This window comes from Brassica napus, chromosome A5 (genome assembly GCF_020379485.1).
Source record: "Brassica napus cultivar Da-Ae chromosome A5, Da-Ae, whole genome shotgun sequence".
NCBI classification, from domain to species: domain Eukaryota; kingdom Viridiplantae; phylum Streptophyta; class Magnoliopsida; order Brassicales; family Brassicaceae; genus Brassica; species Brassica napus.
In genome coordinates this window covers 3,050,815-3,068,257 of record NC_063438.1, presented here as the reverse complement: position 1 = coordinate 3,068,257, position 17,443 = coordinate 3,050,815, and the positions used below count along the sequence as shown (strand labels likewise).

Sequence of the window (17,443 nt, the reverse complement as noted above, 5' to 3'; positions counted from 1 at the left end):
GGAAACATATTCTAATCGTGTATATATAAAAAATATAGTGATTTTGGATGTGTACAAAAGAAATATAAAGTCGCAAACAAAGATCTTTTGATATATAAGAATAAACAAAATGGCAATATTACATAGCTTTTTCCCGTTGGCATTGTTGATATTTTTGTCCACATTATTTGTGGTCCATGTAGTGTATGTACTACACCAACTATTTTTTTCTTCTTTTATATACCCTTATTATATGATCCAGTTAGGGTCAAGTTGGAGTGATTCGAGTAAACTCATCTAAATATCAGTATTAAATTTTAAATTTCGTTAAAGTTGGAATCGGTTTGTAGACGTTGTATATAAAGGCTTTGTCTCACAACTTTGAAAAAAATACAGAATCTTTTCACAACTTCTAAAAGACATAATAAATTGTAACAAGACTAATACAATAACTAGAAGCCACACTCACCTTAAATTGCGCTGTTTCAATGTTCATTATCGAGCGATGCACTTACGCTTCAGGTTGATATTATTGAAAATGTCAACACAAAGCGTAAGCTATTTCCGAGGCTGAGAGACATAGAGATGTCAAAGATTGTTCTTGTTTCTGTGGTTTGGACATGACTTATGTCATCACATTATGCTATAATAATAGTGTTTGTTAAGTTATATAAAAGAAAAAAATCAATAGTGTTTGTTGAGCTCCCTCGTGGCTTCACTTTAATAATTGTACAAAGACTAAAAATACGTTACTTTTTGATTTTTCCTTAGCCATAGATATTAAGTGAGAGTACAGTTTCTTCAAAAAGAGTTTTGGTCTTCCTCCTCCTCCTCCTCTTCGTCTTCCCTCTGCACAGAGGATTATCTTTCAGGGAAAGATCGAAACTTTATTAGATTTCCTGAAAGATGGGTAACGCTCTTGGATACCTCTACGGAAAATGCTGCAAACCCACCACGGACGACGACTCTCTCGGTCCTCACGGCGTCTCCGCGGCCACTGTCGGTGTTTCAGCTCTCGCTCACGATCTCTTCAACTTCGAGATCACTTCCCAAGTACTTAACTTTCTCACTTATGCAACTAGAGTTTGCTTAAACTGATCTGATTATGGCTTTCTAGGTTCCTGAAGGACTTGGGAGGTATGTTGTGTCATCAAGAAAAGCTCAAGCAAACTGGTAAAGACCACAACAATAACTTTACATGTTTTGTCCTAGTGAATAAAGATGTGAACTTTGGCTCTGTATTTTTTTGCTGTGAAGGTATAGAAAAATACTTGAGGCATGGAAGCAAGCAAAACCTCCACCACAGACAGCAGAGGATGCTTCTAGGCTTGTTACTGAGATCTTGAAAAGGCATCAGAAAGCAGATGTTGAGGTATGAATGTGTAGTTCAGTTATTGAAGTTGGAAGAGATTTAAAGTGAATGCGTTGTTTTATTATGACAGGGACTTTTGTCTTTCTATGGACTCCCTTTGCCTCACACTCTTGTTGAGCTCTCTACTGAAGCTCCTCCTGATTCTTTGCCTGAAGGAGTTCTCTTTGAGTTTCAAACTCTTCCGGTTGATCCAAAAGCTGTGGCGGATGGAGACACCATCACAGTTTATGTCTCTACTTCAGACCCGGTTGTGTCATCTTCTGTGCCAAGGGAAGTGAATGTTGCAGCGGTTAAAAGAGCAAAGGCACGTGAGAGGAAGGATTACACCAAAGCGGATGCGCTTCACCAGAAGATCATTGATTCTGGTTATAGAGTGCTGAACATTCAGAATGAAGAAGTGCTTGCTCGCAAGTTCAGAATCAGACTAAGGTTAAAATCACTTTTCTACTAGACATGCCATTAGTTTCTTTGTTATAATGGAAAAAAAATATTTGGTGATGGAAAGGAAATAGGGGAATAGATGCACCAGAGAGTCAGATGCCGTTTGGTAAAGAGGCACAAGAAGAGTTGCTTAAGATTGTTCAATGGAAAAGCTTGAAGGTGTTGGTTTATGGAGAAGATCGGTATGGGAGGTGTGTTGGAGATTTATACTGCAATGGAGTTTTTGTTCAGGTAATTATTAAGTACACTTCTATTCTTAAAAAAAGAAGTTTGTTCATAATGTTATTTGGTTTCTTGTGTTGTTGTAGGAGGCAATGCTAAAGAAAGGTCTTGCTTGGCACTATGTAGCTTACGACAAGCGCATTGTTCTTGCAAAGGTAAAGGTGTTGTTGTATATACACTACCGTTTATAAGGTCTATGTTGATAGTTTGTTTTGATGTGAGAATCAGTGGGAGAAAGAAGCAAGGCAGAAGCGTATTGGCTTGTGGGCTTCTTCAAATCCAGAGAAGCCATGGGACTGGAGAAAGAACAACAGGCGTGAGTAAACAGCTTGCCTCTGTAGAAATCAGAGAGTTGAAAGACTGTTGAGATTTATGATTACTGATTGAACTAATCTTATTCCATTGTGAGATGTGTAACAAATGGTTAAGATATGTATAAATGGTGTTTACATTGATCCTACGTTTTGATGCAACAGACCCAAGTAGAGCTATTAAGATATGTAACCAAAACGTTGGTGTAATTTATGAGGTGTTACAACACTCTCAATGCTTTCTTTAATATTCTTAAGGACAAGAACCAGCTTGAGACAGTGCTTGAAACTAATGGATGAGATGGCTAAACCCTCTTGTGAACCAACTCATATCACAACCTTTGCCTTAAGCCTGATGCAAATTCATAAATTTAATGATCTTATTCGATAGATTAATTACAGATAGTATCCATATTACTTCAAAGAAGGGAAATTTCATATATTTACTGTTTTTAAAAGTGGAATCCAAAAAAAAGTGACTTCAACATTCATCATCATTCACTGCTAGTTTTGTGTCGTCCCCATTAGTCCACGGCTAGGTCTAAGTAGTTGCTTGAACAAAGCAATCTTAGGGACATTCCAATGCTCCACATGTCTTGCATAAACCCATACATATCATGATATGAGAAACATATAAAAAAACTCATAAGAACTCATCATTTTACCTGCATATTTTTCCGGATTCTGTATCGAAGTAATACTCAGTGTAACCAGTTGCTGTAAAGTGTAAACATATCCATAAGAAGACATAAAAGTTTTGTCCTTTTTTAGTTTAAAGTCTCAAACTTTATCCCATTTTGTGTTACCTGAGAGAATGGGTTTCCATGGAAACGACATGACACAGCTAAACTTCCAATGCCCAACTCCTTTCTCCTACAAAACCCATGTCGATAAAACCGTAAAAATCAAACCTTTTTTCTCTCCGGCGTCGGAAAAATCTTCACAGTACCTCGAAGTTCTCCCATTTCATTAGCTTCATGTTCGATTTCTCAATCAAAGATCCGAAGTTAGTGCAGTTCCTTTTGAAACGAGCAAGTCCCTTGAAGGAGCCAGCTGGATCAGCGAACTCACACTTCTCCTCGTACACCGCCGGCGTTAAGTCCCCTGAGGTCAAAGAATACATCATTACAGTACAAAACAGAACTCAAGATCATGTCTTTATTCACTGACCTGTGACGAAATACGACCGCTTGAAGTCGTGTTTGATCGAGTCCACGACCGCTACACGAACGGCTCGTCCCGAACAATCAACAGGAATCTCATAGTCTTGCTCAGTCGTAGTAGGAGGAGGAGGAGACGCCGGAGATCTGAAAGCGGAGGCGGCGATTCCGAGTAGCTCTGAGCCGTACCAAGCGATTTTGAGCAGAACATTCTCCGGTTCAGCTCTTCCTTTACTTGTTGTTGTCTGTGGCTCGTTGGTTGGAGGACTCTGTCCTCTGCAACTCACTCCAGTTGAGAAAAACTGGCGGCGGTTGCGGCGGAAGGTTGAACGGAGAGCATCTCCGGAGTAGATGGGGGCGATGGAATGAAAGGAAAGAGAAGAAGATACCATTGTTTGTTTGTTTGGCTTCAAGTGTGAGATTGATTATGAGACAGGACGAGTTTATTTACTTTAATAAGTATCTTTGTGTGTGTTGGCTAATGGTGACCACACAAAGTAACAACAGAACACAACACAACAAGATCACATATCTGATTCGTCTTAAAACAATGAATCAAATCTAAGATAAAAAAGAAGAATCTCTACATAGTACAGAGTACAGACCAAAACAAAAGTTGAATGTGATGTGTCTTCTTTTCTACACCTTTCTTGGCAGGTGTGGTTGTGATCATCAGCTGATGATCATGTCGATGGCACCGGGTAAAACCTGAAACTTTCTAGGTAGGAATCCAAGATGTTCTCCATCTGACTGAACATAGATACTTCCACTCTCTGAAACCTCCTCAATTTCTATACTTTGTACACTACAATAAAAAAAACAAAGGTGCTTAGGACATTTGAAGAACAAGATGTTGAGAAGAGAAGAAAAGATCTGACCTTCTTGAGCTCACATTGTTAACGGAGAGATGCGTCCCGTTGTATAGCTTATGAAGTTTCAGTATGAAATCATACCACTTGAAGTCTTGAAGAACCACAACCTGCAGAGAGAAGAAGTGTATGAATGTCAAAAAGCTAACAACACTAGGATTAAAACAGATCTAATGACCTCAAGATTTCCATTTCCGGGGACAGCGTTGGGAGTGATCTTCATTCCACCACCAAAGTACTTAGCGTTTCCAACGCAGAGAGCGGTGACTTGAGGATATATCTCCCATTCCCCTCCATTGACCTTTATATAATACAACAACAAAGCTTACTTGCTCACTCTGGTGAAGAAGAGATTTTGACTGTTTTTTTTACCTTGATCCTCATGTCTCGGTTGTGATGTCCCATAAAAGCTTGGAGGGCACCGATAACGTAGCACAAGCTTCCAAATTTCTTGTACTTTGATGCGTAGAAACCTGCCTTTGCGCTCCTGCAAAGTGATGAACAAGTAAAAAATATTTACAACCTTCTCCTTAAGGATCAATCAGATAATCAAACGGGAATATCCTTACAAGTGAACATCAGCAACGTTAATAAAGTAATGCAAATCACTTCCTTTATGGTCGATAACACCAACATCAATACGTGATCGTATACCTGAAGATTATGTGATCTTATATGAGACATTATTACACATGATGAACTGATAAGTCCTAACTACTTGAATGAGTTCAGTGACATACCTCTAGCAATGCGCTCCACCGCTTCACAAGGATCATTGTCCCTAACAAAACGCAGAATATACTCAAAAACATTGGCTCAACATAAGTTTTGAAAACAATTTAAATCAAACTGAAGTTGCAATAACTAACCAACCAAATGTTCTAACGAAGTCCGAGCCAGTACCTAAGGGAATCAGCTGCATAGAAAGAAGAAGAATAAGATGGATTGAGATTGTAAGTTGTAACTCCGAAAGAGATATACACAAAAACAAGCCCATGCTACTCACACCAAGTGCAGCCGAATGACTAGCTTGGCCGTTAAGATTACTGACAGGTTTTCCCTCCCAAAAGAATCCATTAACAACCTGTTAAATCAAAATGACACAATCAATGGAGCTAAAACTCTCAAGAACTCAGTTTAGCAACCAAAGATTTCAAGTTCCTACCTCATGCAGAGTTCCATCACCTCCTACGGCAATCACAGCATCTGCACCATCCCTAATAGCCTGACAGAAAGCAAACAAACGATCAAGGGAACACAAAAACCCATCAAAGTGATGTATAGGTAAAACTTTCACAGCCACCACTTATACCTCTCTTGTAATGTCAATGGCATGAGAAGGACCCGATGTTAAATATTCTTTTATCTGTGGAGGAGTAAGCAAACAATAATACCCACACACACACACACACGCCACTAACGCATAGCACACAGTTAAGTAAACACTCACATTACAGTCTTTACCAAGACGAGTTCGAAGGTAAGGAAGCAACTTCTTCCACTCCTTGGCTGTTCTACCATTAGCTCCTAAAATTCAAATCCAGCCAACCTCGAGATTGATTCTCACATATATAAAATCATATTTTTAATATCAAAGTCTCAGTCTTTCTTCTTCCACTGAGTAAAAAGGGCAAAATCACCTTGAGGGTTTACGACGAAAACGAGATCACGGAGGCGGGAGGGGGAGACGGCGGCGGAACCACCACCGTGAAGGGTGATGCGACCAGAGGAGAGACTGGAGGAGATAGAGTGTTTTGCTCTAAGGAACGAAGGTTGTTTCGCCGTGTAAGGGCGAATTGAAATGCAGCAATTGGATCGTAGCATTGTGTGGCCGTAGTTTCCGCTCCGGGAGACATCATCGCCGTTATCATCAGTTCGTCGTGAGATACGACACTTACAGAGACCCTCTGTCTTAGAGAGAGACTTTCGTAACGCTTTTTGGGCCGATCTCTCTCTTTTTAAAAATCCATGTTGGGCTTAATCTTTATGGCCCGTAAAACATTTTAGTAAAAGACGTCAGTGAAGTGAGGGGTCCACGCTTTTTGTGGGGTCCCCAACAGCTGTCATATGGACTTTTCGGCCCATTTATCGTTAATCAAAAACAGGAGGCCGTATATATAATTTCATTTGTAGCCGTTAGATTTTTCCCTTGCGATAAAATACTATTTTCTCAGCCGTCCACTTTTTTTAACTCTGTGCACAGGGCAGTGAAAAAAATCAAACGTCACCGCCATTCACAGTCGTAAACGTGTAATCTTCATTTACTATTTTATCTGACAGGCAGTGACTTTATCCTTTATAAACTGACGGCCGACCTCCGCCATAACTTTTTCTCAGCTAAACCGACTCCGAAAAGTCAATGAAGCATTAGAAGATCGTTTCCACGACACCTTCCTTGCGACTTTCTTCATCTCCAGCAGCTTAAAACTGTAAGATTCCTGTACATTGAGCTTCGTTTCAGCCTCATATCTATCTATGTTTATGTGTGTTCTTCTGAGAAAATCAAATTCTGAATCTTTAGTTTTAGGGCTAAAGAGTTAACAGACCGATGCAGAGCTTGTACCCATCTTCAAATGTTAGTGTTAGATTGAGAATCACATCGTTTGATTATTGTTTCTTCCCATGTGGGTTTCTATAAATAAATGGAAAGTTTCGATTTTTAAGCTTCAAGATCTATAAAGTTGTCAGCTTTTTGAGACTTTAAGGTTTGGATTGTTCCCTTCTATGCAGTACCAATTACCCATAAGCTTGTCTGATTGATTAACTCAAAATATCATCTCTTTGTTCTTTTTTTTTTGCAGTGTCTAGCGAAAATGAGCCGACCACATGATCCACCACGAGGCTTCTTCCCATTTGGGAACCCCTTTCGGTTGCTATCACCAAAGAGCTCAGCTTTATCCCCCTGGCTGCTCTCTCTACTCACCGGCTTCGAGTTGCTTTTAGCAGAGAGACTAAAGAAACTCATCCCTAAGAACAAGGACGACATCCTCACTTTACCTTGGATGAAGCTAGCTATGGAGTCGCTCTGCGAGACTCATGAAAACATCAACATGCTCATCACTGATCTCCACCTTCCTGTCTCTGACTGGGAAGAGAAATGGGTTGATGTTTATCTAGATATAAGCGTCAAGCTGCTAGATCTCTGCAACGCCTTCAGCTCCGAGCTCACAAGACTCAACCAGGGAGATCTCTACCTCAAGTGTGTTCTTCACAGTTTACAGTCTGGTTCTGATGAGAAGAAGTATCTTCAATCTCGGTCTTCGCTTGATAGCTGGAGGCAGCATGTGAACGCAAGCAACGCTAGGATTGAAACCTGCCGTGAGGTGCTAGACTCTCTTGCTAAGTCTCTGACCTTGCCTAACGTCAAGAGCTCGGCTAAAGGAAAGGTTCTCATGCGGGCTTTCTACGGTGTGAAGGTTCAAACGGTTTATATCTGCAGCGTATTCACCGCGGCCTGGTCTGATTCCACCGAGGATCTTTTCGATTTACATGTCTCTGAGAAGCCGTTGTGGGCAAAGGTGTTCACTGATATGCAGAGCGTTGTGAACGGTGAGATCAGAGAGATGTTGTCTTCAGGTAGAAGCACGATTCTCAAAGAGCTGGAGATGGTTGATGCTAGTGTGGAGAAGCTGTACCCGATGATTCAAGATGGTGTTGATGATGATACTGTGGATGTTGAGACTTTTAAGGAGTATGTGATGGAGTTGGGGACACAAGCTGAGAAACTGTCTCAGGGTTTAGATCAGTTACTAGAGGAAGTTGAGAGTTTTTTCAAAATGACTTTAAGTGGACGAGATGTGTTGCTTTGTAATCTTAGGTCAAGTGACTTGATCTCTGGCAATGTTTTTGGAGAAGATGTAGGTTAAGGTAGAGGTTTAGGCCTTAAGGCAAGTTTAGGTTACTGAAAGTGTCTCTCTTTTTTTGTTTGCTCTAGTCCTTTTGTTGAGCTTGTCTCTTTGGTTTAAGTGTGTTAGCCTTGTCTGTATTTGATTGAACTCAATTCTGCAATATAATACAAATGTATGGTTTGAAAAAGAGGGAATGCTAACTTTACCCAAATTTGGTATCACTGTCTAAATTTATTTTAAATAAATAACTATTTTTCAAGTTTACTATAAGAAAAAAAAAACAAATTTAATTTTCTTAAATTATTTATGAATGTTTAAAAACAAAATTAATTATTTCTCTTGAAAAAAACAGTGCTTCTTTGTAAATATAGATATTTTCTCTAAACCAATTTCAATTTGCAGTTAGATAAAGTGCAGATAGGTGCAATTAGTAGTAACAAATGAAATTTGCTAAATTGAGTTAATAACTCTTTACTTGTTGTGACCATACACGTATGTAATCTTGCATGTTCTTTAGATTCACGGGTCACTTGAGAGAGATCTTTTACAGTTGAGAAAAAAAAGCTTCTTTCCTTTCACATGGATTTAGTGTCTTCAAGAGAGACTTGTAGAGAGATCCTTTCACTTCAACAAAAGCCCTTCTCCTTGGTCTCTCTCTCTCTCTCTCCCTGGTTCTTGGTCTGATTCATTGCATCATGTCTGGAGAATCAAGCTCTGGTACTACAGATCATTGCATCAAAGTCGTACCTACACACGGAGGCCGCTATATTCAGTACAACGTTTACGGACAGCTCTTTGAAGTTTCAAGAAAGTATGTTCCTCCTATCCGTCCCATTGGTAGAGGCGCTTGCGGTATTGTCTGGTAAAGTTCTTTTAGACTCTTCTTTAGATAAATTACCAAAAGCCTTTCATCTTTCAAATGTTCGTTTGGCTCGTTTCAGTGCTGCTGTGAACTCAGTGACTGGAGAGAAAGTGGCTATTAAGAAGATCGGTAATGCTTTTGATAACATCATTGATGCTAAGAGAGCTCTACGTGAAATCAAGCTTCTCAGGCACATGGATCATGAGAACGTAAGCCTTATAACGATCATCTCACATATTAACTTTCTTCAAGGACGAGAAAAACAGAGGATGCTCTGTTTCCTCTGTTTCTTAAAGCCTTTGGTTTGGATTCTTTCAGGTCATAGCCATCAAAGATATTGTAAGACCTCCACAACGTGATATCTTCAACGATGTTTACATTGTCTATGAGTTAATGGACACTGATCTCCAGCGTATCCTCCGTTCTAAGCAAACCTTAAGCCACGACCAGTGCCGCGTAAGTCTTGATCTAATCCCATGTAACTGTGGGAACACTCTGATCTAATCTTTTTTTTTCTTGGCAGTTCTTTGTGTACCAGCTCTTAAGAGGGCTTAAGTACGTGCACTCGGCCAACATATTACATCGTGATCTAAGGCCAAGCAACGTGCTGCTTAACTCCAAACACGAGCTAAAGATTGGTGATTTTGGGCTTGCGAGAACAACTTCAGACACAGACTTCATGACCGAGTATGTGGTTACCCGTTGGTACAGAGCTCCTGAGCTGCTTCTTAACTGCTCGGAGTACACTGCAGCTATCGATATATGGTCTGTTGGTTGCATATTCGGTGAAATCATGACGGGACAACCGTTGTTTCCTGGGAAAGACTATGTTCATCAGCTTAGGCTCATCACAGAGGTACAAAGAAAGAAAAAACATCAGTTTTTTCACCTTTGTCTGAAAACAGCAGATACCTTTCTGATTTCACTTGTTGAATATATACAGCTTGTAGGCTCTCCAGACAACTCCAGTCTCGGTTTCCTTCGCAGTGACAACGCGAGAAGATACGTGAGGCAACTTCCACGATACCCTAAACAAGAGTTTGCTGCTAGATTCCCCAAAATGCCCCCTACCGCTATTGATTTGCTGGAGAGAATGCTCGTCTTTGATCCAAACCGACGTATCTCAGGTAACAACAACAACATTCATGAGGTTTTTGTTAGAGATTCTATATGCAGAAGGGTGTTAAACTGAAAACATACTTTGCCGGTTTACTGATGAATATGGCCTGATATGATCTTGAATTTGATGCAAGACGGAAATCAACCAATAGTATATATATAAACAACTAAAATATATTCATTGCAAAGAATCACATATGTTCAACAAAGAAACACATACATTTCAACAACAAAATTGCATATGTTCATTTATGGAGTTCTTTCTATAACTACTAGTTAACCAAACCAGTTTGGTATGCTGTTTAATCATGAACGCAAACCGACCATAAACTAATTAGGTTTAGTTCTTTATTGCATTTAACTGCTGCTTCTGCTGTGTGTATAGTTGATGAAGCTCTCGGCCATGCATACTTATCACCACACCACGATGTGGCAAAAGAACCTGTATGTCCAACTCCTTTTAGCTTCGACTTCGAGCATCCTTCATGCACGGAAGAACACATAAAAGAGCTTATCTACAAGGAGTCTGTCAAATTCAATCCTGACCATTGAGGAGACAACAACAAAATGAGCATGTTTGATGATGATGATCCCTTTTCAAATCTCTCTGTTTTTCTTTATCACAAGTTCTTTGTAAACTCATTTTTATTTTGGTTGAATAAATGCTATAATGATGAGACACATACATTTACTATCTATCTCTATATATTAAGCCATTGCAGAATTCGATTCTTATCAACTTCTTCGATTATGATGAAGGATCTTATTCTATCAATTTTGCAAAAAGTGTCAATTTAATATTTTTACATTGGTTAAAAATATTTGACATGTATTTATGCTCTTATTAGTTATATCTATCTAACCAATAATATTTGCGATAAATAAAATTATTTACAAAATCAGTGTATTTTGTAGAGTAGATATAAATTGCATTAAAAATAAAATTACATCTTTTACATAATAATAACAAGAAAAAAATATATTAAAATTACAACTTTTCAAAATAGATGGAGTATAATAATAACATGATCTCTAATAACATAGCACAATAGGCTAAAATAAAAGTATAGTCTTTATTTGATAAGCCTTGTAATTTAATCAAATTTTGGATCTCATTGTTTATAGTCTTTATTTGATAAGACTTGTAATTTCATCATTTAAACATGATTAATCAGTTTAAATTACACACAAGTTTTTATTATTTTTAAAAGGTTAATTTAATTAAGTTCATATTAATCTACTGATTAGTAATGACTCTTGTCTCTGACCAACAACGTAATAAAGTCTGGATGACCGAAGAAAAATCTTTAAACCCCAAAAAGTCATCCTATCTCGACGATATACTCTATCAATCACGCGCCACTACATCAAAACTCTCGATGAGTTTCCCACCGTTTGATTAGCGAGTGAAATACTAAAATTTTATATAGCGCGTGAGCTATAAACCAAACCAAACCAAAAGTAAGAAACAAAAGTAGAGTGTCAGAAACTATTTTAATTAAAGAGAGAAATAATTGTCTTCGGAAAATTCTCTGGAAAAATACGCTTAATCTTCTTTCTCTACTCAACACTAAAATACACAGTCTTAAACCCTCTCAGTTTATCAGGAAAAAAGATCTCACCTTTGATCAAATGGCGAAGATTTGGATCATGGGTTTAACAGCTCTCCTCGTCTTCTTCTCATGGGCTGTTTCAATCTGTGATTCTCTTCAAGATTCTGTGTTGGAGGACGACAATAATGGAAGCTTTTTCACCGTGTCGAGCTTCAGGTACCCAAAATCACAAGTCAGACCCTACGACACTCGTTACATCAGAGGTACTGTTCATCAGTTTCCCTTTCGATCTTAAATGATGATGATCTTAGTGAGCTCTAATTATTTGCAGTTGATTTGCCTCCATGGTTCTCATCGTTGAATGTTGCTATGGAATCTGATGTTGACATCGTAAGCTTCTTGTTATCCTGCTCTCTAAAATGATTGATTTTTATCCAAATTTTGATTGATTTTGGATTTGTTTTTTTGTGTGTGTTAGAGTGCAAAGAGTGTTTCAAAGATTTCGAAAAGTCTTCTTCCTGTTATATGTTTCAGAGACGGTAGTCCTCCTCTGCCTGATGCTTCAACCAACGCTCTCAAAGGTTTAGGTACGCTTGAGTTACTTGTAGTTTATACTTCTTTGTCTGAACTTACTATTTTAGGGAGTTAAGAAAGTGTTTTTCTTTTTGCTTTGTAGAGCTAGGACGGTTATTTAATGGTTCATTTGAAGGAGCTCAAGATATTGAGATTGCAGAACAGTGTTACCCTATGCAGAAGAACATTTCCTTGAGATTGACCAATGAACAGGTAAGCTTTTCAACTTGCTTCCCTTAAAAAGGTTCATGTGTTGCCACATTTGAAGATGATGAGTTACTCTTGTTTCATGTTGTTGCTTACAGATATCTCCTGGAGCTTGGTACGTTGGTCTTTTTAATGGAATTGGAGTAACTAGAACTCAAGGGAAAATGGTATGTTCATATCTCTGATGCATACTCTTTGGTTACACTCTTTAATATTTCATATATCTGATGCATACTCTAATACTGCCACAGATTGTTAGCTCCTCTGCGTTTTCATTTAGCGCCAACATAACTGTGGAAGGCTGTAAAACCGCTACCATGTGGGGGCCTTCCTGCAACCAAACCATCCATCCTCTTTCCTGTTCTCGGTTCGATAACCAAACAGGAAGCGTTGTTTCCTGCTCTGACTCCTCTCCCAACTCTTGTCTAACCGGTGCTGAAACAAAGACATACGCCTTAGACGTAGATGGAATCTCCGAACAGTTAGTTATAACGGCGTCCAACGTGAAAGTAGATTCAAACGAAAGCTACCTCATGTGCTACGCTCGCTTTGGAGCTATTGCCTCAGAGACTCTTCATGACTACGCAGGCGACATACACAAAGCTCCTTTGGTTATTAACAAACCCAAAGTTGGTCGTTGGTACATCGTTGCTAGCTTCTCTGGCGCAACAGATTCTAGCTCTAAGGTTTGCTTTTCGTTGAACGTTAAAGTGCTAGGGTGTCCTGTAGGAAAAGCAGGACCAAACTGTGGTCAGCAGATCTACATGCTTCAGGCGGTTATGAGGAGAGGATGGTTGACACCTTTTGAATCATATTATTTGCCGGTGGATGACGCTTCTTCACCTTCAGACTCGACCACAGACTTCCCTCTTGAGCCTATTCTCAGCAACGTTTCCTCACTTCCTTTGGACACAAGCACATGGACTTATTTTCTCATGAACATCCCTCAGGGAGGTGCTGGTGGGCATATCCACTTCAGGTTGGCATCAGATTCGGCGAAACGGTATGAAGTGTATCTTAGATTCGGTGGGTTGCCAACTGTTGAAGACAGGGATTATTATTACGCGAATCAGACGAGTGCTAGCCGCTCAATGTTCTTCTCGCTGTATAACTCTAGCAGAGAGAAAGTTGATTTCTATGTCTTGTATGCCAGAGAAGGAACGTGGTCGTTGGGGTTGAGGCAGCTCAGTGAGTCTACTGGTGACAGAGATTATAGAGGTCCACCTACTCTTGTGTCTCTTTCTCTTGAAAGGTGTCCGAGAAGGTGTTCCTCTCATGGGAATTGCAGATATGCGTTTGACGCTAGTGGATTGACTTCCTACAGCTTTTGTTCTTGTGACCGAACACATGGAGGCTTTGACTGTAGCATTGAAGTTGTGTCGCAACAAGGTATCTTAATCTACTAGTGTTTGAGACTTTGAGAGCTATTTTCTATGTACTCTTGTGCTGAAAAAAACTGATGCAGGACATATCATTCAGTCTATTGCTCTCATTGCATCAAATGCAGCAGCTCTTTTGCCAGCTTACTGGGCTCTTCGGCAGCGAGTAATTTTTCTTAGTATAACACATTTTAGTTCAATGGTTCTTGTTTGTTTCTTTTGACCAACTCTCATACACTAAACAGGAGTATCCAGAGTGGGTTCTTTTCACATCTAGCGGAATCTCAAGCGCTCTGTATCATGCGTGTGATGTAGGCACCTGGTGTGTGTTGACTTACAACGTGTTACAGGTACAAGTAGTTATTATTATCTGCATCATCATCATCTTCTGTGTGAAATGATACTTAGTTTATTTACTTCAGTTCATGGATTTCTGGCTCTCTTTCATGGCGGTGATTGGTACGTTTGTGTACTTATCCACAGCTGATGAATCAGTCAAGAGGACAATACACACAGTTGTTGCCATTCTCACAGCTTTATTAGCCTTAACCAAGGCAACAAGGTGTGTTAGTTAGCACTTTAATACTTCTTCTAAACTGTTACCTCGGCTCACTATCAATTTGCTTGCAGGGCTTCGAATGTTATCATTGTATTAGCTATTGGGTCACTTGGTCTTCTCATTGGGTTTTTGGTAGAGTTTATTACAAAGTATAGATCATATTGCGGATCAGCTGGATTTTCAATGAACATGCTGGACAGGTAACAGAAGGAAAACCATTATGTTTCCTGTGTAAAGCATAACATATCCAAGTTATGTCTCATATGTTTTTTTTTTAATAGGCCAAGGGCAGTGAAAGAATGGTTTAGTAGTTTGATCAAGACACTCAAGAAACGGTTTCATTGGGGCTTTATGGCGGCTGGTCTTGTAGCCTTTACCATGGCAGCCATAAGTTTCAAAGTTGAAACCAGTTCAAGCTACTGGATTTGGCACAGGTATGTGTGTGTATTCAAAGTGTTCAAATAAAGTAATATCCATTGGTATCACTTTCTGAATATCCACATATTATGTGCAGTATTTGGCATTTCACAATCTACACATCTTCCTTCTTCTTCCTTTGTTCGAAGATTGCAATTGTAAATAACGAGAACCAAACCCTCCAGGGAGCTGACAACTACGAGCTAACAAGGCAAGACTCGCTACCAAGAAATTAGAAAAAGCATAAAGATAAAGAGTCTCTTTACTAAATTCTTGATGTACCTTCTTCTCCTATATCTGTATACGAAGTACCAACCAAAGAAGTGTTAGAACAGAACAAAAGACATGGTAATGAGTAAATATTCAGGATTGTCTCACTTAGATTCTTTTGATGTGGCATTTGGACCTCACTGCAAGCCCTTGTGTTGCGTCTGTGATCTTGTATGTTTGTATACGCATAGTGACAGGAAAAGACCACAGGAATTGCTGTCCAGTTGCATCATTTGTGTTCTTTTTGCTGGCATTCTTAAACAATCTTTGACTTCCATGTGATTTTTATATATCATTATGTTCATGAGTCATGGTCACTGTTTATAGACTAACTAGTCCCCAAGCCAACTGCAACCTGGAGTTTTGGGATTATTGCAATTTCTCCTCTCTGTTATACGCACCGTAGCTGCTTGGTTCCAGTGGCCTTCAGAGACGTAAGCCTTTGACAAGAGAGAGTAGTTCACAGGTTTGCTAAGTTCAATTTCAAGGAGCTTCTTTGCACCCCATTTCATAGATTCTCTCTTCTCGTGGATGTTACATGCTCCTGTGAAAGCTGCCAAAGCATCTGCGCGTGGCTCAATAGGCATTGACCTTAAAACATCCAAGGCCTCGTCGATGAAACCAGCTCGACCAAGAAGATCTATCAGACAGGTGTAGTGTTCTTCCTCTGGTTCCATCTTGTAAACCTCAGTCATTAGTTTGAGGCAACGAATCCCTTCTTGAACTAATCCTCCATGGCTACAAGCAGACATAACCTCTAAGAAAGTGATCTTGTCTGGATGAAGTGTCTGCACCATACTTTCAAACATTCTCAAGCTTTCTTCAGCGAATCCGTGAAAAGCTAAAGCTCCGATCACTGAAGTCCATGAAACAAGATCTGGTGCCTTGATAGAGTGGAAACAGACAAGTGCTTCGGATAAACTTCCACTCTTGGAGTAAGCAGTTACCAGAGAATTAGCCACAGACAAAAAACATTCATAGCCTTGTTTAATAACAACGGCTTGCACTTGCTTAACCTCCTGAACTGCTGAGAACTTCGCGCAAGAACTTAAAACACTTGCAAAGGTAAGCTCATCAGGTTGGAGATGATTCTCGCTTCTCATCTCACCAAGAAGCCTCACAGCTTCCCTCCCTTCTCCGTTTTGTCCATAACCCACAATCATCGCGTTCCAAGACACTACATTTCTCACAACCATCGATTCAAAACACTCCCGGGCGTCTCTCATATGGTTACTCTTAGCATACATGTCAACCAATGCAGTCGCCACAGGAATGTCGAACTGAAACGACAGTTTGAAGGCAATGGCGTGTATCTGCTTCCCTTGTTCGACCCTGCACACACTGAGAAGACTCGAGAATGTGAAATGATCACCTTGGGAGGATCCCATTACCTTGAGTAAACCGAAAGCTTCATCGACCATACCGTTAAGCACATACGACGAGACCAAAGCGTTCCATAACACTAAGTCTTTACTCAAAACCGCCTCAAAAACTCGTCTAGCTTCAGCAATGTAACCACATTTCCCATAGAAACCAACGAGAGTAGTACTTACAAAACAATCTGAACCAAGACCTTGTTTCATTACCAAACTGTGTAACTGAATACCAGCTTCTACATTGGTTGAATCGCTACACAACCGTATCAGACCAATGAAAGACACATGATCCAACCCCACTTCACTGAGAAGAGCCCGTCTCAAATAACAGAAACCAATACGAGCTTTCTCCTTGGTGTCACCGTCTCGGTGTATAGCCCCGTGAATCATTATGTTCCAAGTAACGACATTTCTAACAGGCATTTCGTCGAACAGCTTGTCTGCATTGTAAAAGTCTCGGCTTTTCGTGTAAGCTTGCAATAGCTTGTTTTGAAGGAAGAGAGAATTGTAATCTCCTCTTTTGACCATGAGCCCATGATCATGTCTAGCAGATAACTTCGATGCAGAGGATGATGAGCACTTTTTAAAATGGACGGTCAGGATCGAAGTTGATCGGAACGTAAAACGCATCTCTCTGACTTAACTCGACGGTCGGGTCATGAGTAGAGTGATCGAGCTTTAAGCTGAGCCGAGCTGAGTTGGTGAGAGGGACATGCTTTTTCGTTTATTTAAGGTAGTTAGAATAATTAATGACTAATCAGTGATTACACTATTATTAATGAGTTTGTCTGATGGACAGTAATAACACTCTTTATTCTTATCTTCTTTTATCCTCAGCATTAATGAAATCGTTACATTATTTGATTTCATTTGAATTACACTATTCCATTCGTTGTCGAATGATTTTTAGAATTCATCATATAAAA

At 39.6% G+C, this 17,443-nt stretch overlaps 7 protein-coding genes across 12 annotated transcripts; 4 read left to right on the top strand and 3 right to left on the bottom strand.

The window, feature by feature from the left end:
- Positions 1-376: 376 nt before the first annotated feature.
- On the top strand, positions 377-2,575 carry LOC106450854 (staphylococcal-like nuclease CAN2). 2 transcript variants are annotated; one of them, XM_013892629.3, is made up of 7 exons: positions 377-1,032; positions 1,097-1,152; positions 1,237-1,351; positions 1,422-1,780; positions 1,864-2,023; positions 2,101-2,169; positions 2,243-2,575. In XM_013892629.3, the coding sequence occupies exons 1-7, from the start codon at positions 886-888 to the stop codon at positions 2,336-2,338; spliced, it is 1,002 nt and encodes a 333-aa protein (XP_013748083.1). In that variant the 5' UTR covers positions 377-885; the 3' UTR covers positions 2,339-2,575. The 2 variants fall into 2 exon arrangements, 1 of the variants encoding a protein (XP_013748083.1); XR_007339664.1 differs by lacking the exon at positions 2,243-2,575 and having other exon boundaries at positions 725-1,032; positions 1,857-2,023; positions 2,101-2,170.
- LOC106450855 lies at positions 2,391-4,115 on the bottom strand. Of its 2 annotated transcripts, XR_001289466.3 has the most exons (6): positions 3,496-4,115; positions 3,275-3,429; positions 3,132-3,198; positions 2,991-3,042; positions 2,773-2,920; positions 2,391-2,677 (listed from the first exon to the last, which is right to left on the bottom strand). XR_001289466.3 is itself a non-coding variant. In XM_013892632.3 (5 exons), the coding sequence occupies exons 1-5, from the start codon at positions 3,875-3,877 to the stop codon at positions 2,830-2,832; spliced, it is 747 nt and encodes a 248-aa protein (XP_013748086.1). In that variant the 5' UTR covers positions 3,878-4,115; the 3' UTR covers positions 2,688-2,829. The 2 variants fall into 2 exon arrangements, 1 of the variants encoding a protein (XP_013748086.1); XM_013892632.3 differs by lacking the exon at positions 2,391-2,677 and having other exon boundaries at positions 2,688-2,920.
- LOC106450852 (sphingoid long-chain bases kinase 2, mitochondrial-like) lies at positions 3,907-6,431 on the bottom strand. 2 transcript variants are annotated; one of them, XM_013892626.3, is made up of 12 exons: positions 5,995-6,431; positions 5,805-5,881; positions 5,667-5,720; positions 5,520-5,579; positions 5,361-5,438; positions 5,224-5,270; positions 5,095-5,135; positions 4,924-5,008; positions 4,727-4,841; positions 4,533-4,655; positions 4,364-4,464; positions 3,907-4,290 (listed from the first exon to the last, which is right to left on the bottom strand). In XM_013892626.3, exons 1-12 carry the CDS (start codon positions 6,176-6,178, stop codon positions 4,158-4,160), a joined length of 1,098 nt encoding a protein of 365 aa, XP_013748080.1. In that variant the 5' UTR covers positions 6,179-6,431; the 3' UTR covers positions 3,907-4,157. The 2 variants fall into 2 exon arrangements, with proteins under 2 accessions (XP_013748080.1, XP_048636421.1); XM_048780464.1 differs by having other exon boundaries at positions 5,667-5,881.
- A 154-nt stretch (positions 6,432-6,585) lies between these two features.
- LOC106450853 (protein BPS1, chloroplastic-like) lies at positions 6,586-8,389 on the top strand. 3 transcript variants are annotated; one of them, XM_013892627.3, is made up of 3 exons: positions 6,586-6,604; positions 6,692-6,783; positions 7,156-8,389. In XM_013892627.3, the coding sequence occupies exon 3, from the start codon at positions 7,168-7,170 to the stop codon at positions 8,218-8,220; it is 1,053 nt and encodes a 350-aa protein (XP_013748081.1). In that variant the 5' UTR covers positions 6,586-6,604; positions 6,692-6,783; positions 7,156-7,167; the 3' UTR covers positions 8,221-8,389. The 3 variants fall into 3 exon arrangements, with proteins under 3 accessions (XP_013748081.1, XP_048636423.1, XP_013748082.1); XM_013892628.3 differs by lacking the exon at positions 6,586-6,604 and adding an exon at positions 6,876-7,059 and having other exon boundaries at positions 6,695-6,783; XM_048780466.1 differs by lacking the exon at positions 6,586-6,604 and having other exon boundaries at positions 6,629-6,783.
- A 418-nt stretch (positions 8,390-8,807) lies between these two features.
- LOC106450856 (mitogen-activated protein kinase 12) lies at positions 8,808-10,879 on the top strand. Its single transcript, XM_013892634.3, has 6 exons — positions 8,808-9,064; positions 9,144-9,273; positions 9,383-9,520; positions 9,588-9,920; positions 10,008-10,191; positions 10,569-10,879. The coding sequence occupies exons 1-6, from the start codon at positions 8,898-8,900 to the stop codon at positions 10,733-10,735; spliced, it is 1,119 nt and encodes a 372-aa protein (XP_013748088.1). The 5' UTR covers positions 8,808-8,897; the 3' UTR covers positions 10,736-10,879.
- An 808-nt stretch (positions 10,880-11,687) lies between these two features.
- On the top strand, positions 11,688-15,452 carry LOC106450857. Its single transcript, XM_013892635.3, has 12 exons — positions 11,688-11,999; positions 12,068-12,126; positions 12,215-12,323; positions 12,413-12,522; positions 12,615-12,683; positions 12,768-13,905; positions 13,982-14,061; positions 14,141-14,245; positions 14,318-14,457; positions 14,526-14,654; positions 14,736-14,888; positions 14,969-15,452. The coding sequence occupies exons 1-12, from the start codon at positions 11,816-11,818 to the stop codon at positions 15,105-15,107; spliced, it is 2,415 nt and encodes an 804-aa protein (XP_013748089.1). The 5' UTR covers positions 11,688-11,815; the 3' UTR covers positions 15,108-15,452.
- Positions 15,010-17,294, bottom strand: LOC106450858 (pentatricopeptide repeat-containing protein At2g46050, mitochondrial-like). The gene is made up of 2 exons (XM_013892636.3): positions 15,250-17,294; positions 15,010-15,168 (listed from the first exon to the last, which is right to left on the bottom strand). The coding sequence occupies exon 1, from the start codon at positions 17,145-17,147 to the stop codon at positions 15,474-15,476; it is 1,674 nt and encodes a 557-aa protein (XP_013748090.1). The 5' UTR covers positions 17,148-17,294; the 3' UTR covers positions 15,010-15,168; positions 15,250-15,473.
- Positions 17,295-17,443: the final 149 nt, after the last annotated feature.